This window comes from Pipra filicauda, unplaced genomic scaffold (assembly GCF_003945595.2).
Source record: "Pipra filicauda isolate LSUMZ 115617 unplaced genomic scaffold, ASM394559v2 scaffold304_size882533_pilon, whole genome shotgun sequence".
NCBI lineage: Eukaryota > Metazoa > Chordata > Aves > Passeriformes > Pipridae > Pipra > Pipra filicauda.
The window spans coordinates 274,690-300,212 of record NW_024104426.1 but is presented as its reverse complement, the minus strand read 5'-3'; the positions used below and the strand labels follow the sequence as shown (position 1 = coordinate 300,212).

General features: G+C 44.5%; 1 protein-coding gene and 1 long non-coding RNA gene across 3 annotated transcripts in view; one reads left to right on the top strand and one right to left on the bottom strand.

The window, feature by feature from the left end:
- RTN1 (reticulon 1) overlaps window positions 1–23,051 on the top strand; it is a 120,833-nt gene extending 97,782 nt beyond the window's left edge. Inside the window, exons 1-7 of one of the 2 annotated variants that reach the window (XM_027711760.2) lie at window positions 6,182–6,597; window positions 17,988–18,195; window positions 19,014–19,152; window positions 20,032–20,101; window positions 20,487–20,533; window positions 20,624–20,682; window positions 22,219–23,051. In XM_027711760.2, the coding sequence (XP_027567561.1) occupies window positions 6,537–6,597; window positions 17,988–18,195; window positions 19,014–19,152; window positions 20,032–20,101; window positions 20,487–20,533; window positions 20,624–20,682; window positions 22,219–22,261 (627 nt within the window). In that variant the 5' untranslated portion in view covers window positions 6,182–6,536 and the 3' untranslated portion in view covers window positions 22,262–23,051. Of the gene's footprint in view, window positions 1–6,181; window positions 6,598–17,987; window positions 18,196–19,013; window positions 19,153–20,031; window positions 20,102–20,486; window positions 20,534–20,623; window positions 20,683–22,218 lie in introns of those variants that run through there. The other variant, XM_027711759.2, reaches the window with a different exon arrangement.
- Window positions 1,086–7,443, bottom strand: LOC120323637. Its single transcript, XR_005564293.1, has 3 exons — window positions 7,206–7,443; window positions 6,947–7,073; window positions 1,086–3,844 (listed from the first exon to the last, which is right to left on the bottom strand). It is a non-coding gene; the product is annotated as an uncharacterized LOC120323637 (long non-coding RNA).
- Window positions 23,052–25,523: the final 2,472 nt, after the last annotated feature.

Here is a 25,523-nt window from a genome sequence, read left to right as displayed (position 1 = left end):
ACAGAGCATCCCAGCCCCTGAATCGGCACCTGGAGCTTCACAACTTGGGCCTGATCCCAGCAGGGCAGGAGCACGGGGTGGCCCATGTAAGCTGGAAGCAAAGCTTCAGGATTTCTGTGGGAACATCTTTCCTGGGGGTGCACCAGAGCTGCCTGAGCTCAGGACCTGGATGTGTGGAGGAGCAAAGGGCAGGACAGGATCTGTCTAGTGCAGCTCTGTGGCAGAGCTGTGTTGGCTCAGCACTTTGTCTGGATTGCAGCAGGGCTGCCCGCCTGGGGCATGGCTCTCTCTGGGCACCATGTGCCATGTGCTTGTAGTGGCATGGTCCCTGCTCACATTCTTATTTCTCCCTCTCCCAGCAAAGCATCTCAGGGGCTGTGCCTGCCCTCCAGAGTACCAGCAGCAGAAGGAGAGAGCCGGCAAGATGAGCTGCTCTAGAGCCCTGGTGGTTTGTGGCACTGCCATGTGGCAAAGTCCAGGCCTCATTTCCCAGCTCAGGCACTGTCCACCAGTCCTTGCTTTGAGATTCTGCTAAAAATGCATCATTGTCATCTCTTCTGGGCATGGTTGGCCAGAGAGGAGGCTCCTCTGTCCCCCAGGATCTTTACACAGCACTGGGCAGGATTTCATCATTTCCAAGAGCAATGCAATCCCAATTCATCTTTACAGTCTTGATCCCCCCTGGTCCAAGAACTACAGCCTACCAGCCTGCAAGTTGTATTGCAAAAATGAGTCAGGCTCCTTTGTTAGAGCCGCAGATGTTGTGCTGGGTGCTGCAAAAACAAAGCTTAAAAAGCAGACAATGCCCCAAATTTAAATAGACCAAGCAGACCCGGAGACCTAAGGGAGGTGATTCCCAAGGTCATGTAGGAAGCCTGTGGCGGACGCACGGACTGAACACAGATCTCCTGAGGCTCAACCACACTGTGGTCTCAGGACTGTCTTTTCTTTTGTCTTCCAGTCCATTAGGAAGATCAGTTAATGAAATGGAATTAATAATGCCAGCTGCAGCACCAGCAATGCTGTAGGAGAGAGAAAAATTTCACAGCACAGACTTAAAAGCAGAAAATGGGAGTAGGCTGTGAGTGCCATGAGAGCCCTTTGTAATGGGGGAGTGCAGGAGGTCAGCCAGAGCTTTAAGGTCTCTTCGGCTTTACTGATCGAATCTTAAAGGAGGAATGAAAATGTAGCCACTACCTCCCCCAGAGGAGAGAAACACACAATTTTAAGGTTCCCAGCAACTGAAAAAAAAGTAGTCCCACTGGAAAGAATCAAAAGACTTTTCTAGGTCAATGGCAGGAATAGAGCCTTTATTTCTGTGAACCTCACAGTTCAAAAATAACATTAAACAACAAAGAGAAGTTATCCCACTGAAGAACCAGGAGTAAATCAAAACTGATTCTTATGTGTAAGTCATGCTGTTACCTGCAGTAATCAGGGAGCTCAAACAGCACCACAGGAGTCCCGGCCATCTCTGGGATGGCCTGTGAAGAGGGTCTGTGCCAGCTCCACTGAGACACATCAGATGTTCAAAACTCAAAACTGTTTAATAACAATAGCGTCAAATCTAAGGACTTGCCCCCACGTGGCTCATTTACTAGGATTCAAGGAAGGGCCGCCTTGTTGCCAGGAAGGGAAGCAAGTGCAAAGTGTGTCTCACCTGATTCTTTCACACACTTATTTGACTCATGTCACGTGGTTACTGGTGAATACCTTATGATAATCTCAGACTTTGAGCAAAAATGGCTACGAAGAATAGTTCTGCTGAGCAGAAAGTGAAAGAGGCAGCAGATCAGAAGCTTAGCAACACATCTCAAAATCACACTTCTTGTCCTCATGAACCATCCAAATATTTTGATTGATGATTTAAAAAAAAACCGTATAAACCCAGGCATTTCAAGACTTATAAAAGAAATTGCAAGGAGACTGGAACATTGTGTGACAGGCTGGGACATGGGGCTTCTTTTGTTACGGGTATTCAGCTCCAGACTTTAATTGCACCATTTTAATACCATATTGTCTTTTTTACCAGTTTATTGATTCCTTTTGTGGTCTGAAGACCTGAAAAAAAAGGTAATTCATCACTGCATTACATCTCCTAAGAGAAAACACCAAAGACCTGGGGCAAAAGACAACAAGGACGGAGCTGTCTATGTTCTACCTGCAGTAGATGTAGTGATGGACCTGAAAAAGCCATCGGCTTCTCCCGGCTCATGGCCTTGCCACTTGAGCTGCCTCTGAGTGATTCTGCAGACCACAAAATGTGCAAGAATGAGCACCAGACAGTGAAAAGGATGAAAGCAAAGCCAGGATCTGGCCCATCCATCTGCTATTGACAGCCTCCGTACAAAAATGTAATTGCTGGCTGCCCTTGGCTTGGAGTACTCAGGCAAAAATTCCCCGTTGCTCTTTAGAGCTTCGAGACATATTAATGCAACTTTTAAAATAGCATCCTCTCTATTTTTGTTGCTAATGCTAAGAACAAATTAGCTTAGAAGAAAAACCCAATGATCTCCCTTAATGCTATTGTTCTCCTAAAGTGCTAAGTGTCAGGATCTTACAGCACCACGCTGCAGATCTGGCGCTGCCCTCAATGTGTCCCACGGAGCGTTGACGCGGAGTGATGCAGGGCGCTGCTCCGAAAAACGTAATCAGTCCAAAGTGCCTTCAAAGTCACTGCTCTTTGAGCAGAACTAGCAGTGGTTTCAGCTCTGCCTTTGGATTTTAAGTCATTAAATAGCCTTTGAAACCCATGCTCATTTCCACCCCCTCCCTCCGGCGGGATTGTTGAGGGACAACAATCCTGAAGTTTATTTAGTTTTATGTGTGATCCTTCCTGTGTTAGAACAGTGGGTACTTGTGACCTCGTATGGACTGTTATGCCAATTCAAGTATATTTACCTAAAAAGCCTTAAATGTTGCTAACTCTGACCTCATCAGAGCTCATCAGTGGTGCACAGGCAGGCCAGGTCACCATGAAAGTGGGAGGACCTTCGGAGGGAAACAAGGTAAGGTTGGAGTCCTGATGCAGGACTTCTGGTGCCCCTGTAAAAAGCACAACCCTGGTGGCCCATACACCATGGCAGGGTGCTCGTGTCTTTTGCTGAGCTGCACTCTGCACCTCATCCAATCATCCCTGTTGTGGCTGCCCCATCCCTGGAAGTGTTCAAGGCCAGGTTGGATGGGGCTTTGAGAAACCTGGTCTAGTGGGTGGCAACTCCCTCCATGGACAAGGGGTTTGGAATAGATGATTTTAAGGTCCCTTCTAGCCCAGACCATTCTGTGATTTTATGATTCTACGATCCCTGCTGAGGTTGGAGGGATGGAAGGAAACAGTCCAGCCATCAATACCCTACACATGGGTTAACTTGACCAGAGGTTTCCAGCAATAGGAGGTTAGGAAGGGCTGAAAACAACCAGGTAACTCTATTTTACTGACTCCTTACCCTACACATCCTACATACACTGGTCATTATCTCTGGCTGAGCTAATTAACATGCAAATACTGATGAGCCAACTTGGCTTGTGGCTGTGCCATCAACACTGCACTTCATGTGACCTCACTAACACATCTTAAGATCTGCAATAATTTCAGTGACATCCACAGGAGAAGGTGGCTTCCAATGGACAGTGCTCTGAAGGGAAGGGAAGCAAATTCCATTTACTGATTTTCTTCCTGCTTCTATCCATGATCACAGGAAAGTTCTCCTCCAACACTGCAGTGTCCTGTAGTTGATGCCAAGATCTCTGTGCATGTTTCACCCTTCAGATCCAGGCAGTGCCATGCTTATTCGTGCCTTCCAGTCTGCTCAGTAAAGCTTGAATTGGTGGTCCTGGTGTAGTTCTGGTGAAAAGAAGCAGTTCTTACCCTCAGACTATTGAAAACCAGCTGCTTAGTCCTAATACTGGCTCACTACTTACTGAATGCATAATTTAAATTCTTATTGTGGAAATAAATTTTTTATCAATAACCGTTTCAGTCCTGGATCCACCAGGGCTGATTGGCACTTTTTGTGCACATCTATGTAGTCACACACACAGTGTCATGTGTGAGACACTGCCTTTGTCCCTCACCTGCCTCAGCTCCTGGGATAAATGAGTGCAAATGCAATGTTCTTGTTACTGTGGTAAAGTGATGGGTTCTGGTTGAATTAAAATTGTTCTGGAAGTAGTGTGGGACAGTCCAGTCACATGGGCCAGGTCTGAAGTGATGCTTTTCCAAAGGGAAGTAAGAATTTAAGCAGGAAACCTGATGATATGGTTCATTTTAGTAGCCTGGAAGAGGAAATGGAGACATGAAGTCTGGGGCAAGACAAATTCCTACAAACAGTGGAGGCAAGGAGAGATCATCAGTGGGATGTTAAATGTACATGGACCACTCTTCTGTCCAAAGGGAGTTTTTCCTTTATACCTGACTGAGAAACGTGATTTCCAGTGAGACTAAGCAGATATCTTTTGCCTTCTCTCTCCTGTGTTGCTGGTGGTACATATCAAATAGCCATGAATTTCACCTGTGCACTATGTTTGGGGTCTCTCTGGCTTTTTTCAAGGTACTCAAGGATTTAGGAGTTTCGTGTGAGTGATGGCTCTGCTCTACATACACTGCTTGTAAATACCTTGTATGATGGATTGGTGCTGGGAACCCCATCACAACAGTGTGCAGGGCAAAATGTATCAATAGGGATATTTTCTGCTCTTGCAAAGGGTCTAAACCAATCAGCCATGCTTAGAAGTCATCCCTTGCCAACCTGTTTCTTCCCTTTTTTAACAAAGCCAGGAAGAACACAAAATCCAGATTTGTGACATTGTTTGTCAATGATTTAATCTTACTATACGCAATGATAGTTGAAGCCAGTTCTGCACCAATTAGTTAACTATTTCACTCTTAGGGGAATTCAAGCGCCTAAGCAAGTGTTTTGGGGGATATCAAAGATGGTTTAGAAACATGAAAAAAAGCTGTTGGCCTCTGTAATCCCAGCAGAGTTTCCTAGGTAAAGGGAAAGATCACAGTATGGTGAATCTCTCCAATTTTGGCTTTCTTCTAGGAGATGGGTTACCTGAGGGAAGGGTAAGTGACCTACTACTGCCAGTTGGAGGAGATATCTGTTAACTCAGGCATTAAAGACCATTTGTTTCTGGAGCCAAAACAGCAGAGGTCAAACTCTATTCCCCATTCTGATGGGTACCTGACCCACTGTGTCTGCAGTGGTGTCTGTTTCTATACAAAAAAAGCTAAATTAAGCATAACATGACTAAAGTAAAATTATTTCACAAACTGTCATGATTAAATACGGACTCAGAGAGGAGAGGTCCCCAGCTGGGATTGTTCTGCCAATGATGACTGGACCAAGTCAGATATGATGTATTTCAGGTCACTCTTCAGTGAAGTGGGGTGACTTTTGGGGGAGTTTCTCAGTAATTAATAATGACCCCAAAATCTGAAAATGCAAACAGGTTGTGTGGCAAAGTATTTTTTTTTCCCAGTATTTGCCAAGTATGCTCCAGTGCTTAGTTATGATGTCTCTGTAAGGCTACTTACAGTAGTTTTTTTTGGAGGGGTAACTGAGGCAGAGACCATGGGAGGAGTGTCAGGGAGGGTGTTAAAATTCAGCTATTAGTGGGCTCACAGAAAGGATACATTTTCACAAATTGTCCTGTATACCTGCACACCTACACCTTAAATCCTGGTTTATGCAGCATTTTGAGCAGTGAGTGAAGGCAACACATACGCTGAACACCCAAACCTGGGTGCAGCTGGCAGTCCTCAGCATCCTGGTGTAGTAGGGCTTGGCATGAGGGGCCACATGGGTCACCCTGTGCCTATAGGGGGAAAAGGGTGATCCCCAGTGCTGTGGATACTCTGCTGTTTTCTACTGTTTTTTAAAAAATAGCAATATGGGGCTTGCTCTCTTGGGGTCAGATCCTGACCTTGTTTTTTTTTCCTGCCTGCTCCCTGATCTCACCCAGCTGGGCAGAGATGGGGGGGGGGGAGGCGGGGGGCATCAAATCCTAAAGGGGTTGGGTGAAATTTGGCCCTCACCAAAAAAAAAAAAAAAAAAAAAGAAAGAAAAAAAAAGTGAAGAAAACACCGGATTCCATCACTGTCAAGAAATTTCTGGAACACGAATAGTCACAACCGTAGAGACACATAGCACACACTGCTCACCCTCCGCCGCCCCCCCTTCCACCCACACCCAATTTGTTTTTATTTCTTTGCCATCAGGTTGCCTTAACCATTTCCATGGCTTAGGGAGGCTAAGCCGCCGAGCGCAAGCTTTTGATTTGAAAAGGGACTGCATCCCCTTTTCAAAGGAGCCTGCTCCCTAGGGCAACCACATCACACTGCTGATTTGCTGCAGTGGAGACCGCAGCGCGTACAATATGCCCTCCCCCTCCGCCTGTGCTGCTTACAGCATCAGTCCGGAGCCGAGCGGGGAGACGGGAGCGATACCCACTAACCCACCCATGCTCGGGAATGCCTGACTGGTAACGCAGTGCCTCCGACGAAAGGACCGGCAGCTCCTCAGCTCTCCGAGATGCAAGCCAGTGCCGATTCCACCAAGATGGACTGTCTTTGGAGCAACTGGAAATGTCAGGGTATTATATCTATTCTAGTGTTGCATGCTAGAAGGACTGCATGGCAGAGGAGGCAAAGGCAGGATCCATCCATTTTTGCATTGTTCACCTGTGGGCCTTTGCATGCTGTTTTCTCTCCCTCCCCGTGAAGCTTTTCTTTTGGGGTAATTTAAGAAAGAAAGATAAAAAGCCCTTAATTCTTTGAATGCGTTTCTCCCATCTCCAGCTGTCTCACCCTGAAAGCATCCAGAATACAGGTCCTCCCTTCCCACCTTACAGCTCATTCCCAAAGCATCCGCCCTTGCCGTTAGCGGCGTCATTTCTCATCCTTGACTCTCTCCGTCGGGATATCGCTGGCATGATTTCCTACCTTTCGGGCTTTAGGAAAGCCGGGTGACGGTGAATTGGTGCCCGCTGGGGCTGGCGAGGGTTGGAGGTGGTGGCGTTGGGCGCCTGGGTGCCTCCTGCCCACGGACACACCCAGAGCCAGGCTTAGCCTAGTGTCGACACAAAGAAAACGCAGCTTTAGCAAGGAGGGCGACAGCTCCAGGGCGCCGCGGGATTGCCCCCTGCTTCCTACTTTGCCCTAGGATAGCTTTAAAAAAAACCCAAACAAACAAACAACAAACCATTAATCCTCTCATTATGCTGCCGAGCACTCCGCTGAGCCGTTCGGGGGTGAAATGTTGCGATGATGTTGTCTCTCGCTGCCGCGTAGGCGAGGGGAACAATAGCATCTCCCTTTTGGGCTGATTTTCAGCGTATTTTCAGCGGGTCGGTGTCTGCGTTGGGTGGGGCTGGCCACCTTCCCGGGTGCCTCGGACAGCTTTTCAGCCATTTTTAGTCGGGCTTCACACTTCCCAGGCAGCATCCAGCCTTTGTTTTGATATAAGACAGTCTCTGTGACGCTGCTTGGTGGGCAGATTAGAGGGAGAAGAGCTAGCGGCTGATCCTGCGGGGCAGGCTGCTCCGGGCAGGCTTTGTTTGGATGTATTTTTTAATTTTAAGGTGCGTGTTTATGCTGAATAGTCAGTTCATGATGTTGATGCTGACAACAGGGTCCCTGGGAGAGAGATTACTCCATAGCATCATCTCATTAAAGGGTCCAGGGTGCTTGCACACATGGTTTCATAAACGCAGCTCGATGCAACAGAAGCTGGAAAACCTTCCTCAAGTGTTTTTTGGGTAGGGGGAGATCTCCTCAGACAGGCAGTTGTCTCTGGGGAGCTTGATATTTTTGCAATCTTAATTCAGCATCTAATTGTATTTACGGACTGAGGGTTTTTTAAGGAAGATGAGTAGCTGGAAAGTAAACAGATGCACCTGTTAAATGCCAGTCTCCAGCAGCTCCAGCTTTCCATGCCGTTATCAAGGGCGAGGGTTTTCCATAGGTCTGCCTGATTCACTAAGCTTACACGGGAGAGCCACAACCAAACTTCAGGGTCTTTTCATCTGAGCTTTGCAGATAAACTTCCTCGTAGGGTGGGGCTTGGGGTTTTTGTTTGGTTTATTTTTCCCAAAAATGCTCAATATTTTGCTGATTTTTATAAAAACATTGATTTGCTGAGTCAGATTGTTGAACCACCTGTATTTAGAGGTAAACTAAGTATTTTCTTTATTTATCAGAAAAATTTTTTTTTTCATGAAATAAATAAGGGAAATAATGAAGGGCATGCTGCTAGTGTATGATTAATAATAATAGCGTGGTTTCTCTCCTTCAGCGTTTTCCTTTTCAAAACTGTGGTAGATTTGCTGAAAATTACATGACAAAATATGTCCCATGCTGGTTTGAAAAAAAAAAAAACCCAGTTCTGAAAAAATCAACGCAGCTAAAATAAATCACTTGCCTCACTTCCACTGAATTTGCATATTTTTTTCTTATTCTTGGGTGGTGCTTTATGATTCAAAAATGGTCTTGCAGAAAACATGAAATAGTCACAGAATATGATTTCTGTCAGCAAAATTCTTTGATCAGTCCAGATAAAATAGAAGAAATTTAAAATTCAGAAGAATGGAGACTCAATTCATTGATTCTTTTAATATCTATTATTCATGTAGTCTCTGTCTCAACCCAGAATATCAGTTTCGTGCAAACCTGGAGTTGTATAATTTTGCCAGCTTCATTGTCAGTTGAATTATGGTTCCTCCCTGAAAACTCTGGAATGTCTGTGAGCATAACAGGTGCAGACAGAAACCTCAGTAAATGCAGAGCGTATTTCTACTGAAATTAAGGAGATACAACACTGAGGTTTACATAAGTTTTAATTACTAAACAGTCAAGCCTACAACTAGCTGTATCATTGGTTGACCTTATGGCACTTATAACTGGTTGGGGATCTTGAGGAGCTGCAGAGACACTTGGTGAAGCTTTGGCTTTGCCCGACTAGACCAATGTGCTGTTATTTTCCTTGCTGTGAAGCAACTGCCGCTGTTGCATATGTTTAGGAATATTGCAGAGTGTTTTACCTGTCTGTCCTGCAGGTTCAGCAGGATTATAGCAATGGGAGATCACGATCCAGCCCTTGGGTGAACAGGACTGTAATTTGGCCCCGCTGGGGGTCTGCTTAATTCAAAATATTAACACAGGTAGCTTTGGGGAGTCGAAGCCGAGTTCCACGCCCCAGTCGTCTCCCTGCACTGGAAGGTGATGCATTTGAAGCAGGCTGGGATGGGGCCATGCATAATGCATGAGCGTGTGTAGGAACGTCTCCGACTGGGCATTCTGGTGGCTGCGGGCCCTCGTGTGACAACCTACAGCCAGTGTCAGCCGTGTGACACACCGAGTGTGCAGCTTCCAGAGGGGCCCTGCTGGGTGAGGTGTGCCTCCAGCTTCTGGTGCAGCACCTCTGTGCCTTCCCCAGGCACTCGGCCCTGCTCGGCAGGACACAGCTTCACACCCTGCTAGAGAGGTTTCTCTGGGTTAGGAAGGACATAGAATCGTAGAATATCCTGAGTTGGAAAGGACCCACTAGGATCAACTTCTGGCCCTTCACAGGACAGTCCAACAATCCTACCATGTGCCTGAGAGTGCTGTCCAAAAGTTTCTTGAACTCTGTCAGGCTTGGTGCTGTGACCAGTTCCCTGAGGAGCCTGTTCCAGTGCCCAGCCACCTTTGGGTGAAGAACTTTTTCCTAATATCCAAACTAAAACCTCCCCTGACCAAGCTTCATGCCATTCCCTCAGGTCCTATCACTGATCACCGGAGAGAAGAGATCAGAGCCCAAGTTTGCCCCAAATTGGTGGAGGGAGCTATTTGATGTCAGTTCACTGGTCCCCATGAGTATTCCCTTTTCCACTCTCTTCTTCTACATGCCAGCTCTTGTGTGGTAGTAACTGACGTGCCCGTTCCTTCACTTTCAGCCTCCTTCAAGACTTAGTAAAAAAGAAGCATGGAAAGATCCAGAGAAACAGGCCTGTGAACAGTTCATAGAAATTATCCTAAGTGTTATCCACATTATAATTATAACTTAATGTGGAAAAGGACTGCAGACTTCATCAAATCCATCTGGCTGACATAACTGCTGGGACTGGAGTTATTGATTAGCATTTTCTTGACAGCTGTTTTCAGAGAACCAGCTTTCTTGCTTGGTATATCATTGGTTTCGAAAGGGTGATGAGAAGCTGCACCAGCTGTTCCTGGTGATGTTCCCCGCTCTAAGGCTGAAAGAGGAGTTCAGTGACAATAATATGGATGCATGCAGTTAATCTGTAATCTTATTGACAGTTGTGAAGCCTGTTTAATTACAGCTTTATAATGAAAACTTAACTTTAGCCAGTTGGTACCTTCAGTGCTTTCCTGAAAATAGTGTGGGCTGATCTCTCAGCTGGGATGCACGCAATAAAAATACGTCCCAGTGTTTGGTTCTTGGTAGGGCTAAAATCTTGTAACCAAGTCATCATCTGGTGTAACCAAATTAACTGATAGTTTCACAAAACTACAGTAACTCAGGAGGAATTTGTGTCCTAATTTCACAGAAGATTTCCTGTGAAATTTGTCAGGATTTTTTTCCACTTTCAGGTTTACTTTCATTTTAATTCGTGTCAGTTCTTCTTCCAGCATATTCCTGTTGATGGCAATACAACTGTAAGATCAAGAGCTTAAGGTTAGAGGATAAATTCTCTTAGATGTACTTCAAACTGTTTGTCTGCCAACCATCCCAAAGAACACCTTGACATAGGAGGTCAAAAAATCCGTGAGACAGTGTGCTCTGCATACCTGCTGTGCATCATAGAATCATAGAATGGTTTGGATTGGAAGGGACTTTAAATACTATATAGTTCCAACCACCCTGCCATGGCCAGGGACACCTTCCCCTGGACCAGGTTGCTCAGAGCCATGTCTTTTAAGAACAGATGGACAATATTCTTTTATTGCTACAACAAGGTGAAAATTCTGCAAAAATAAGATTATTTAAAGGTATTCCCCTCGGAGTAATTTAAATTCCAGCAAGAGGCTGATGGGGCAATAGCTGAAGGCAATACTGGAGGGCTGCTTTTGTTTTCATTAGGACTCTGGGACATGAGTTCCACTGAGGTTTTTTGGTATCAGAAGGGATACTCTCCACATCCCACTTAATTATCAAAAATAATATAGGCTTGAACCTTGATTCATTTTGAAAATCTGCAGATTCTCAAATGTTTGGATAGAATTAGAGAGGGTCCAGGTCTGTTATTTTAGTCCAGGGGCATCTTGGGAAAATCTTAGCATTTCCATAGCATTATGTGCATTCAGGGACTCTGCTTGGTCTCTGCTCACTTAAGGCGAGAGCAGTATCATCCTCCACAGAAACTGTCTAAGACAGGTAATGATACGGTTTGATGAGCAGGAGGTGTGTGTTTCTCTGGCCTCTGTGTTTAATCCAGGTCTTCAAGCATCTCTCATGTGAAAATGAAAATAACAACAGCATAATCATTAATAACAGCAAAAATAACATTACTAAATACTAATTAATATAAATAATAAATAATGCTACAATGGGCCTGTGTGAGGCATGGTTGTAGGGCTGATATTTTTATTGCCAATCCTCCTCTGTTTACCCAAGCCCACTCTGGTGCCTCATGTAAGAAAATCAATCAATACTTTTTTGCTCACATTCTGATCTTGCAGATGGAGTAGGATATAATGTGGAAGGTATACTGTTTCAAGACTTTCCATTTCCCGGGTCCTGTTCACGCTTCTTGGTCTGAACTTTCAAGTTAAGTCTTGGGACAGGTAAAGACAGAAAGCTGAACTGAGGACAGGAAGTTAATGGGCAGAGCATGTATGAGAGGTAGACGTAGGGAGAGATTCCTCAAGGCTGGAGATAAAGGATAAGGAGATATGCCTCATGAAACAGCACATATATTCATTCTTGGCTCTGCTGTTCATCACAGCAGTCTCCTGAAGGCACCAAACTGTTCATTCAACTGTGTATCCATCTGTATTACATTAGAATCAGATCTGTTGTGGTGAGAGGAGCAATGTCCACATTGGATCCTTCACTGGAGAGAAGAGGGAAGGCCTGGTCCTGCAGCCCATGGTTAAAGCTGCAAACTGGACTTGCTTTGAGTGTGAGCAATATTTATTTCTACTCAAAAACCTACAGAATTGTTGCATTTTGTTGTCAAATATTTTTGTGACAGTGCTGTAAACAAGATTGTTCTTAAATTATGTTTCCTGATCTTTTCACTCCCAGTAAGTCTGAGAAATGCTTTATGAAGTCATGATATTACACTGTGTACAGAATTAAAGGCTGTGTGTAGACAGGTTTTTCTCACTTCTCTTTAAAGTTAGCATTAGATAGGGAGTGAAGCTGTACAATGTGTTGATCACATCCAAGGGTGCTATTAGTATGCTGAAGAACATACAACCTTTTAGGCAGTTGTCAAGACCTGTGAGCTTCATTTTAGGGCTGGATACCAGGGGTTTGCCACACTTCTTGTACTGACTTCCATGTAAATGCTGCTTGATGCGTGCTCATTTTTCACATGGTTGTTGCAGTAGAGGAAAAACTTGCAGAACCAGAAGGAGAGAGCAGACGTTTTCAGAGAAGGGGAGGGAGAAGCTGTGAAAGAAGTGAATTGTCCGGCCTGTGCTCAGTTGATCTTCATTAATTTTTATCTTAAAATCTTTCATCTTTCTTTGAGATGTGGAATGGAGAGATCCCCATTTCTCTTACAAAAGTGTATTTTGAAAACATAACCATGTGGGAGTCTGAAGGTGTGAGGACATTTTAGCTACAGGTTGGTTGAATCCTCTATTTTCCCTGTGGGATCTTCCCTCAGGACCTTGGGCCTGCAGCTGCCCCACACCATGATGCTTCTGGGGACCACGTAAGCCACCAGATCCTGGGGAGAATGGACTCAGAGCATCATTGATTAGTTCACCTCAGCTGTCTCAAATTGTTCACCCCTTGCTCCAGCACTGCCTTTTCCAGCCCCCAGGTCTGTCTTTTGGCTTTTTTGATGCCAAATATTGAGGAGCAGAAACATTTTTCTGCTGAAAGCCACGATGAAAGCTGTGAGAGCTTTCAGGCACTATAGTTAGGAGCCATTCCTCGCTGGCACAAGCGCTGTCTGCTGCTGTTTCTTGTATTTGTGAGGTTAATTTTAGCTTGCCTCACAAACATGGGTATTTACCAGCTGCTCATATTAACAGGTGGTTGCTTGTATTATAGAGTTCACCTTTCTGCATTGCTGGTCTGGGGTTTGACCCCAAATGGAGGGTCACATTAATTTACTTAGCAGAGATTATGCCATAATGTATAGCTGAGACACCGATTTGGCACCCTTGAAAACTTTTTCAACTAGAAGAACTACGTGAGTAACACTTTACAAGTTTTGCTGTGAGTTAGAAACACAAGCAGGTGATAGTTGCAGATAAGTAGCTCATCAGATGCACTTCTCCAGAAAAATTCTTCAAAGGCCGTGGCAGTGACCTGCAGCCCTGTCTTACAGATGGCTGGCAAGTCCTCTGTAATAAACACAACTAGTTTTGAGTCTGAGACAGCTCTGGCAAAACCCAGAGTCCTTTTATACCTCCGCAAAAGAGTCAGAGCTCCGGTGAGTTGTACTGGAAAGAGTGCAGAGTGACCGACGCTGCTTCCCTCCTTCCAAGAGGCCAAAGGGAGATCATGGAAAGCTACAGCTGAACAGCTTCTGCATGTTAATGGGCATGGCCAGGATTTTACAGTAGTGATTTCCAAAACAGCAGGAACCCAACCCTCAGTGAAGCCAAAGCTGGTTTCAATGCCCAAACCCTTTTTACAAATCCGAGCTGCAAACTTTGGGTGGTTTGAAGTTGGCGTTTTGGCTCTCGGAAGTGGATCTTGCTGAGCCAAACAGACTGAGCCCCTGTCCAATTGCATGCAAATCACACATGGACAGCCTCACGTGGCACCAGCCTCCTGCTTCATGCATATTCAGTGTGCACTGCTCAGAATTGTGCCATTGTGGTGGGGTCTGGGCAGCGCCGTGCACACACTCACACACCACCTCCAACACACCACCTCCAACACGACCAGTGCTTGCAGGACCTTGCACCACACTAGGACCTTTCATTCTTTCCCTGCAGGTTGACCAAAGGACTTAATTATTATGTCATTAACCCACGCTGTGAGGGATCCCCTGTCCTTTAATTTATCTGGGGAATGCTGTACCCACCTTAGAGCTGGGCTCAAAGCCTGTCTCAGCCTGGGGCCAGTGTGTACTGGTGAATGTCTCTGCAGAGGAGTGTGTGTGTGTGTGTGAAAGCTGCAGCTCCAGCTCAGCTCCTAGCCCTGTCATCCTCATACCCACTATGTCTCCATGTGCTAGGGAGGCTGGTCTGAGCCTGGGTGGTTGTGTCTTCAGGGTGCCAAGGAAGGGGTGCAGGCAGGAACACACAGCTGCAACCATATTTAGTGACCTGTTGAAGGGCAGTAAACTCCTAGAGTCAACAAATGTTTGAAGGAGTTGTTTGGTATCTTAATCAGTTTTATGTGAATATAGAATGAGGTAAAACTCAAAGGTGATGTATTAATGTGGTGGACAACCTCGTCTTTCATTTTCATTCCCAAATCGGGGTTCACCTGCTGGTGAAGGAGCACTCCTTTGACGCTTAGTCTCTATTTACAACACCAGTCACTGATGTGACAGGTATTTTGGCTCTGGTGTAAATGGTTACAAGGGAAAATGGCACTGAGAGGAAGCCAGGCAAAGGATCCCAGCTACTGCATTCTGCACCTAGTGCACCTCTGCCTGCTTATAAGGGAGATTTGTTTATGTAAGGAAATATAGGACAAAAATGTGTTTGACTACTGACTCAGCAAGGAAGCATTTTTTTACCAAGAGGGTGGTCAAACCCAGGAACAGTCTTCCTAGAGAGATGGTCAGTGCCCCAAGCCTGTCAGTATTTCAGAGGCATTTGGAAAAAGCCCTCAACAGTGTACTTTAGCTTTTGGTCAGCCTTGGAGTGGTCAGGCAGTTGGACTAGATGATCTTTGTAAGTCCCTTCCAGTCTACTCTATTGTAGTTTAGTCTAGTCTAGTCTGTTCTATTTGATTCCATTCCATTCCAATAATGTAAAAGGCCTTTAGAGTGACTGAAGCTGCAGCTGAAGGAGAAAACATGGCTCTGGCACAGCGCAGGTGTTTTTAGCAGCATCTGAATTCCCAGGGAACTGATACGGCTCAAATCCCTGAGGCCTGTCAGAAAAAAAAAAAAAAGCGTTTCCTTCAGGGAAGCTCACTGACCGCGCCTGGATTCCACAAGTTTCCATGGATTTCTAGCTCTGTACTCTTCTTCTCCCCCTTCCCTGCCCAAGGAGCTGTGAGGATCACCTCCCTCCTGCATCACGTTTTGCCAAGTGGTTTGGCTCACTCCCTTCTCCTTAAGGAAGAGGATGAGGAATGGCTGCAGGAGCAGCAAATCCCGCCCAAACAGCTGGACATGGCAGCATTGCTGCAGCTCCCCATCCCTTCAAGGGACATGAGGAGAAGGCAGATGTGCTTCCTGCCCTTGAAGATCCTGACGGACCTGTCAGGCTGTAGGTAGGGGGAATGTGTTCCCAGGCTGGACCTGGGCTCTGGGACAGCCACGTAAAAATCAGTCAACTCATGTCTCCCTTCTCTATGCTGAGATTTTCCACCTAGCAGTTGGCACACATTCTTTCCATGCACTAGGGACTATTTGCCTCAGGTCTAAAAGGCGCAGGATCCCTCTCTCCCAGATCTCATTTGGCTGGTGAAGGAGGCCAGCTGCCCTTTCATCTGCTCTCTCCCTCATGCACATGTCCCCAGAACTGTGTCATTTGGCCTCTGTCCATCTCGCTCTGACCCTTTCCTTGCCTGATACAGCTTAATAAATACCCCAGTCCTTCCATGGCAGGAACTAAACAACTTTCAGGATATATACACACCTGGTCAAGTCTGTCTTGAGTAACTCAGGATCTTCCTTTTTGAGGGGAACGAGAAAATGCAGTTTGACCTCTCTCTGCATGAGAATACAGCCCACTGCCTGTCTGCAGGAGGATGAGTTGGAAGATCAGAGGTTTAGTTGCTCATTTTGGGTCTTATCATTAATTGGGATTGACTCAGGGAACTCTACTGGAGTGAGTTTTGTATTTTTTGGCTCAGCTCTTATTTCTTTGCCTCTCTGCTGCCTGTGTCCCAGGGAGTGTTTTCCACTTATAGGTGGCCTTTTTCTGTCATCAGCAGATGATGTGCCATGTACAGCATCCTGAGCTAGCTCACCTGGGCTTATTTAATTTAATGTGGAGGTTTTGTGTGATAGAAAGTTTAAGTATCCATGCCCCAGGGCTTCTGCAAGAAGGAGACCTCGGCATATATCTGGAAAGACTCCAGCCTAGTCCCTGTTCCGTGAAGTCAGCACACAGGATCCCAAAACATGCACCAAGGTCCCTTTTCCCATGGCTTCCATGCAGCCCATAGATCTGGTCATGTGTGCTCATGATCACGAGTCTGGTGCTGAATGTTGGCACTCAAAAATAGTAAAAGGTTATTATGTAGTGTATGTTGATGGAGAACATAGCAGGATGGGAATGTTACATGAAGAGAAAAGAGCTCAGTAATACGACAGCAGTTTTTGCATTCGAGCCCATCACTTTGAAAAGCAACACTTATACATGTAACATTAACGAGTAATATACCTCATTGACTCAAGGCAAACAAGGCATGGTGACTCACAGTTTTTGGAGATTAGATGATAAGAACTACTAGGCTGGATTAATTTTGTTTCTTTTTGTATCTGTGACTTTTTTTTTTTGTTTTGTACAGATTGCAATTTTCCTGAATTTACTCTTTGTTTGGAATGATTTGACAAGAGGCATCTCTGAAATCTGTTTGGCTGGTGGTGTGTTCAAGCTGTTCATGAGGACTTGTGCAGTGTGTGAAATTAAAGCTGTTTTGTTTAGATTGTCATGAACATGTTCTTTGGCTGGATAGAAAGTCCTCGCAGGAAAAAAGCTGTCGGTAGAAAATAAATTCAGTTCACCTTTCTGGACTAGATATTCCACAGTCCTTTCATAAAACTTTGCTTTTATAGTGTCTGTTCCTGATGGTAAGATTTTTTGCTGGCGAGGTTGAAGTAGACTATACAGAATGTGTGAAAAACCCTGTAAAAATTAACTGCTTTACAAATGTAAAATTACATTAGTTGAAAATGGTTTTATGCACTTGTTTTGTTCTAAGCCATAGCCCCCATGGAACAACTTTCCCCCATGGAAAGTTACATAACAAGCAGAAAGCGTTTTTGTTTTTAATGTTTCTGAGATGGTTGCAATAGATTAGCAAGAGAGGTTTATTCTGTATTTTAAGGCCTCATCTGAAAAATTCTTTCTTACACATGTGACTATTAAGCAGTGGTAAAACCGTGAGTCTTCTCCTTTCTCAAAACTTAGGAAATAACAAAATTATATTATCAGAACTTTGAATGGGAAAGTGGTTTATTGTAGCTAGTCCCAAACTTTCTCATTCGTTTATCAACAACCAAAATTGGAAAATGTTTTGATCAAGCATTTGGCATTCGGACTTGTGGCAAAAAAACAATCTGGAGTTCCCAGACTAAGTAAGGTAGGTTGAAGTCTTCCATACAGCCCTGGCAACAACACAAACCCCAGCTTGTTCTTGCCTTGCTGCTGCAAGAGACCCACCCACCGTGCTGCGGTTGGAGATACTCATCCATCTTATCTAACCCAGGCACAGACGCAAGGAAAACAAGGATTTCAAGTAGGTCATTGGTCGTAATTTCCTCAGAGTGTCGCACAAGTCACTTTGCTGCTTCCGTTGGGGAGTTCCCATGGGTGCTGAAGTGAGTGGGAGCATCTCTCCTCCCTTCACCCCCCTGCAAGCACTCCGAGCGTCGCAGTGGCCACGGTGGCCGCCCTCGATGCCCTTCCAGCTCCCGCCTTTAACGTATCTGTCTTCTCTCCGCAGCTATCGACCTGTTGTACTGGCGCGACATCAAGCAGACAGGGATCGTGTTCGGCAGCCTCCTGTTGCTGCTCTTCTCCCTGACCCAGTTCAGCGTCGTCAGTGTCGTGGCCTACCTGGCCCTGGCCGGCCTCTCGGCCACCATTAGCTTCAGAATCTACAAATCGGTCCTACAGGCTGTGCAGAAGACGGACGAGGGCCACCCCTTCAAGTGAGTGCTCTGCTGTCGTGGCCCGGGGGCTGTTTGTCTTACAAACGATCCATTCCCAGTGGCAAATCGCATCTCCGTAGCTTCCGCTTTTCTGCTGGATAAAATTCTCTTCTTGCTCACAAAACGGGAAATAATAAAATATTTTCTGTAGTTCGGTGTCTCGAGAGATGCGAGGCTGTGTTGGCTCAGATCTAGGAGAGAAAAAGAAAAAAAAAGACAACGCAAAAATCGTTGTCCTCTAAGACGTGGGATTTTTTTCCTCTGAAATTCAAAAGTTCCAGAAAATTTTAAGGAAACAGAGGAAAAGGGTTTTATTAGAGCTAATGATAATGCAGTATCTCTGCAAGCAGGAGGAGTATTGTTTCTGGGCAGAATCTGTGGGGCACAGAGGGGAAACTACCTGTATCTTTTCTGCAGCAACCCCTTACCTAGGTGATGGTGCCAGTGCCAATGCTGGTGCACTCTCCACACTCCACAGGGCCTGGAGGTTTGCTCCAAGAGAACAAGTGATCCATTCTCCTCTGCTGTGCCAACTACTTGGTAAACCAGGTCAGGGAACTAGTGTGGTTTTAAAAAACACACACTGAAAAGAAAGTCTGGTTGGGGTGCTGCCTCTTTCTGCTTCACTTGGGTCAGTTCTGAGCTGCAACTCATGAGTGTAGCTCAAAGAGCACAGCAATTTGTGAGGAAACCCCCCAGACAGGATTTGTATCCCCTTTTGGGTGCGCTAAAGAGACAAATCCCATCAAGACCAGGCTCTGCTTGGGGGGAGGGGGTGAACCTGCCTGGGTTTGTAACCGGACCTGTGTTTCTGGCAGAGCCTACTTGGAGATGGAGATGAATCTTTCACAGGACCAGATCCAGAAATACACAGATTGTCTCCAGCTATACGTCAACAGCACAGTCAAAGAGCTGAGGAGACTCTTTCTTGTTCAGGACCTCGTGGACTCTTTAAAAGTAGGATTGCTTTAAATATTTTTAACCCCTCTCTAGAGGATCAATCTCCATTTCAAAGAGTTGCTTCCCGTGTTGACATGGTTGTCACGAAACCTAGTTTTGTGTAGCTCCGGATATAAAAGTTGCTCTCCTTTTTGATTTAAAAACTGCTTGTTTCCAGCACTTTAGAGGTTTGGGTCTCTGCATTTGAATGTATTGATGCGTAATACAGGACTTATAAATGTGCAGAACCAGCTTAGCTCCACCACAGTTCTAGAAGCTTCTCTGCATTATACTTTCTGTTACTTTGCCACAAAATGATGTTTCCCTCTGTTAATCTGTATTTCCTCTACCTGTGGCATTTTCCACTATGAAGGAAGGTCTTTTTCACTCCCTGCTGAAATAATTATTGATTTTCAGCCTTACACCCAGGCAGGTGTTCGTCAGAGCGAAAGGAAGATCGTTAAGAGAGCAGACGTGGATTAGGCTCCTAAATTAGTTAAAACTTTTAGGAAAATATACCCATCTCTCAGCATCAAGGGTTTTCAGTCCCTGAAATTATCACTTTTGGGGCTGTGCTTAACCTGTGTGGGATGACTCCTGCCATCATAAAAATTGGATGCAGAAATTTGTCTGTGCCATTCTCAATGCAGAGTCCTACATGCATGCAATTAAGCCCTAAATATATGTGAAAATCAGCTAAAAGGGTAAGAAGCAGTGATCAGAATGGAGAATGGGGTTTATACACCCAGAAAAACTGCCTAGTTCCTAATGTGCCTTATTTAACAACTCCCTTCCACATTAAAAAAGGCTAATGTACTGTTATATTAGCTAGTTAAGCAATCTAATTCCTTCTTATGCCGACACTGGAGGTGATGTAATGATCCATCTTCAATTTAGTTTGCAGTACTAATGTGGCTGCTGACTTACGTGGGAGCCCTCTTCAATGGCCTGACTCTTCTGATAATGGGTAAAAATCAACATTTCTTTTAAAATCTACTTTTAACTTGAACTCCCTCATGATTTTGGCTTAGACAAAACAGCCTATCCTCGGCGTGCCTCCCCCACAGTTAAACCATCAACATTTATTTGCCTTTCCAGTAAATAATCATTATCCCGTTACACTGTCCCTCCTGCCAGAGCTATTTTGCAGTTTATGGCTTTGCAGCTACTAGTCCCAGAGCAATGGGAAATTCCATATTTGGGAGGTTTCAGCAAAGTGCATTTTTGATGCAGAGATCCCTGGTGGATCAGCTGACCAAGTGGCACGATACGTGTTTGTCACTGAAGTAGGTCTCTTCTCTGGAGGAATCTGGTCTGCAGGAATATAACAGTGTGCTCTTTTTCTCCCTCAGCTGTGGTGTCTATGTTTACTCTCCCCGTTGTATATGACAAGTACCAGGTAGGTCTGTCCTCTCGCTGCAGTTCGGGTGTCTGGGTGGTTCTGCCTTGTTGTTGCCTGCTTGACTTGGTGTCCTTTTGCTCCTTGCAGGCACAGATTGATCAATACTTGGGACTCGTGCGGACCCACATGAACACTGTCGTGGCAAAGTGAGTCCAGCAGCAGACTTGGCCAGAACTCTTGCTGTGAGGTCGTGGTGCACTGGGGGTGGCTGAGACCTGGGTGGTCCTGGGGACACCGTGTCCTATCAGTGATGTCCTTCCCGCATCCTGGAATGTGAGAGGCTGTGGGAGGGCAGACCCCTGTAGGAACACAGCCCTCCTCAGCTGAGTGCAGACTAAGGCAGAGCTGTGACCCTACATCCTTCTCTTCCTTCTCCTGCCATTTGGGGGAACTGTGGACAGAGGAGCCCAACCAGGGACTGATGTTCATGTATGAAGTCCATACATATGTACATACGTGGCCAGGACAAACAGGAAGGAATGGGTTAATTCCCTTCCCCACTGACCAGTCTAAGCCTGGGTTTTTGCGTTCAGGGAGTTAATAATACCATTAGTGAACAAAGTGGGAATTAGAGCACCACGCTGTTACAGCAAGAAAATACCTGGAAGCACCATCATACCTGGAAGCACCATCATCTTTAGTGTTTCAAACCCCTGTGGAATGGATGGAGCACCTGGATGAAATTTTTGATGCAGTCTGCTCTAGTTCCCAATGCATTGCCTTTACCAAAAGCTTTTGTGGGATCCCCAAGGGCACAGGGAGGGTCTAAGCATTGCTCTCAAAACTTGAGAATTACTGAAGCAGGATGGCTGGTCTGGAAGGTAGATCCATACATCTCAGCAGTTTTTATCCATGGCTTTGCAAAAGCTGGATGCATAACAGGTATACCCAGTGGAAGGTTACAAAATGGTGAGGTACAGAGAGCAAGTGACTCACGAGGAGCTGCTGAGGAAAATGGGGTTATTTAGCCTGGCAAGGAGGGAGATAGGGAGTGATTTCATAGCAGCCTATAAGTACTTGATGGGAAGTTACAAGATGATACAACCAGCCTCTTCTCAGCAGTGGCAGATGTTGCTTATAACAAGGAGCAACAACATAAATCCAGTTTAGGAGGCTGATGTTGAACATTAGGAGAAATTTTTTCACTAGGAGATTAGAACTGGAGCAGACTACACAGAGAGGACCCAAAACCTCCTGCCTTGGAGGTTTTCAAGAGGCAGCAAGACAAAGACGTGGCCAACATGATTTAGCATTGGCAATAGTTCTGCCTCATGTAGGAAGCTGAGTCAAAGATTTTCAGGGTCTCTTTGTAGCAAACATTTCTATTGTTCTGCAAAATCCCTAGCCTTGGGCAGGACTAAAAGTTTGTTCTGAAAATTTTCTTTTTAGACTTCATTCCTGGCTTTCAACAGACAATAGACCATGGAGGAATAATGAAGGGGGGGGGAGAAGATCACTGAGAAAATCCCATGGTTACATGGACCACCAAAAACCAGGCCTGCAAGAACACCTAGATGGGCATCATTTCTTTTTCTTATTACACTTTAGTCCACCTGTTGAGACAACACACTGAAATTGAGCTAGAGGTTAACCCTGAATGAGAATCCAAGTGGGGGTCCACTGGGATGGAATAACTGCCTCACCATATAATCCTTCTTTTTCTTTTTCTACTTTATTTCTAGGATTCAAGCTAAAATCCCAGGTGCTAAGAGAAAGGCAGAGTAAAGCAGACGTCAAGAATTCGTCGACCACGGTAGTGAAAAAGGGGGAAATCTGGAGTGAAACAGCTCTGTTCTTACACTTTACTGCAAATTTATCATTCTTTTTTTTTCTCAACACCATAATCTTAGAAACATAAAACTCAGAAGCAGTGCTTTTCCCCTGCTGCTTCTGCACTTAGAATATTTGCAATCACTTGTGTCAAGCACTAAAAGTATAGTAAAGAGAAAAGTGTACTAGATGTGGTTTTTTGTGTTGCTTATAAAGTGCATGATGGTGAGAGCCTAAATAATATTGACCTTTTTATTTTATTTTTTTTTAGTGTTTTTCCTTCTTCTATTGGCATTGCTTCTATAACTTTTAATGTTACATGTGGCTAGGGGCTTTCCTGCTTAGCGCACTTGATGCAATAGTTAAAATTGCTTCTACGTCACTGGGTTGCTGGTTGGATTCATCTTTATTAACTATATAGAATTGTAGACTGATGTTTTAGTGTTTTCCAGCACAAATAAAATAAACAGTAATCGGTACTTATGGTAATCAGTTTTGTATAACTCAAAAAAAAAAAAAAGAAAAAAAAAGAAAAGAAAACAAGACCCAGTACTTTTGTCGTAAAGGATTGACAGGCTGATTTACATGTATGGTAACTGGAAAGTTCCAGCATGTTCAATTTATTACGATTTGTATTACATTCTCTGTAGTTCCTAATGGACTTAATTATGGACTCTGAATATTTGCACTTATGTACTTGATACCGAATGCAGAAATAAATGTTACTAAATGTAAAAAGTTCTCACTCTTGTTGCCACTGGGTTTATCTTGATTTTTGCAAACTGGACACATACTCTGCAAAAAGGAGCATTTTCTCTCTCTCTCTCTCTCTCTCTCTCTCCCCCCCTGGACATCTGCACACACTCCCTGACCACAATGGTGCAGTCCAACAAGTAGTACATGCATAGTAGTATTTAGCTCATCTAATATTTTCACATCCTGACGTGTACAGCAATAAAAGAAGGATCTTAGCACACAGTTTGGGCTTTTCTGGTGTAGAAAATATCAGAATAAATGTCTCATGCTCTGTTTGCAGGTCGTGCAAATCATGAGCAGCACACTATGGAGGCATCAGCACAACACAAAGGACTTTTCAGTTTCCTTATCACCAAGTTACTCTCTTATCCAAAGCTGTTTTTTGAAATCTGCTTTAAACTGTGGAATCGATACCGAATCCAGAGGCTGGGAACTGAAATAAACATTTACTCTTGTTCAAAGGTGAAGGTTTTTAAAAATCAGCGTTTGCTGTTCGAGAACCATCAGATGAGAGAAATAGCTGTTGAGCGTTATCCAAAGTGCTTCAAAACAAACAGTTGGTTAAGTGTTTGGTTTGTCCATTTGTGGAACACACTTGTGGATTTTTATTTTTTTTTGCATAATAATGCAAACATCAAAATATTTTCAGCCGAATCACTGTTTATCTCTTTTTTCTATCACAAAAGTTTTTATGCAGAACTTTTTTTTTTCTACAAAAAACTAGATCTTTAAACACTTAAACCCAACTTTTTGAATTTCAAGTCTCCTTAGATTTGTTCATTAATTCACCATCTCAGTTACACGTGGACATGGTGATATCTGTCCTAGGTCAGGCTGCAGTTCTGTTCGTGTGTAAAAGCACAATCCAAATGCTCATGAGGAGTTGTTAGAAAGAGTGGTATGGCTGTGGGCTAATTAATTATTGTGATGAGTCTCAAATAACCTTATTTTCATTGATGCTTTATGTTAAAAATTCTTTTTTTTTTTCATATTTAAAAATACTGGGCCGTCTTTTAAATGTCACCTGCAGCTAGACAGGACCATTTTTCCTCAGTGAAAAACTGCCTGAAGCTATACAGGAACATTTTTCCTCAATAAAAAACTGTGTGCCTTGAAGGGGCAGAAGTTGCTTTTAATCAAATGGAATGTGTTTGTTTTAGCACGTGCAGTTTGCAACCAGGACTAAAAATTCAACAGGTACCCCCAGCTTTTACTGCCTTAGAGTGCCCTGTGTCTCTGAGGAAGATAGTACAGACCATACAAGCATCTTTGAGGATAAATATTGACCTTCAGAATTCTTATTCAGATGAGTACGTGGGCTCCACATGTTGATTTTGAAAATGAGACCATTTAACATCCCATCCTGTTGGTCCCAGAAGTGTTTTCTTCCCTCACACCAAGTCATATCCAAGACTGGCCTTTTGCAGTGCTGAACCCTAAGCATGGTTTAAAGGCTATATCTCCTTCATACTTGGAAATAAAGCAAAATAAAATCTTCTGGTAGAGTACAAATATTCTTGAGAACCTAAATCAATAGAGTCCAAGAATCCCATTCTTGTCTCCTCCAGCATCACCTTCTCTTAAACCCCACAGTCCTGCAATCCAAACCCTCATCACCTTGATTGCACACACACCTCTCAAACCCATACATTTTATCTTTTCTCACATCCCACCTTGCAAAGCCAGCTCCCAAACTTCCCCAGAGCCCCTCTGACTTTCCACATATTTGGCAGCAACAACCTGCAAGTTCTACTGAGCAGCTGGGGTGGGTTAATCTGGTGGGTGGAACCAACTGGGAACCCATTCTAGGATGTGGGAAAAACAGAGGGCTTCAGCCAGGGTTTGGCTTGCTCATGTTGCCCATGGCCATTATCTCCTTACTGGGATCACAGCAGCAGTTTCCATGATACCTTTGAACATGGAATCTTGGAGAAAGCCAGCCTCTACTAACTCCTGGTCCTGCTACACAGCTTGCAATCCCAGAGTCCCTGTGCATAAGGGGAATGAAAGCTTGTGATACCCTGATAAGTGTTGTTCATAGAGCAGCACCTGAGGAGGTGGTGTACATCCATCTCTTCTGGTTTTCAAACAAGTGCAGGGGAAAATGACCAACAATGAGCTCTAATTTTTAGAATATTTTAGTGTGATTACAGTAGGTAGCTGAAGGTAGCAGAATGAGCTGAGCTGTTTTCTGAGATCCAGAGGCTGTAAAGCCATTTCTGATCTTCATTTGCAATCAAAGCAAAGAGCAACAGCAGCCAAGCTTGCATAGTAAAACCAGCAAACTTCTGAAGGTTTCTAGGCAGGTGAAACCTGGGAAGCAGCTCACTCTGCCTGATTAAAATGCAGAGGAGGGTATTAAACTATTCTTTTCTCTTCAAAATATTCCTTGCCTGAGGAACCTGAACATCACAGCACATCATGGGTGACTCAGGAGTCAGCTTGTCCTCCTGTTTCAGAG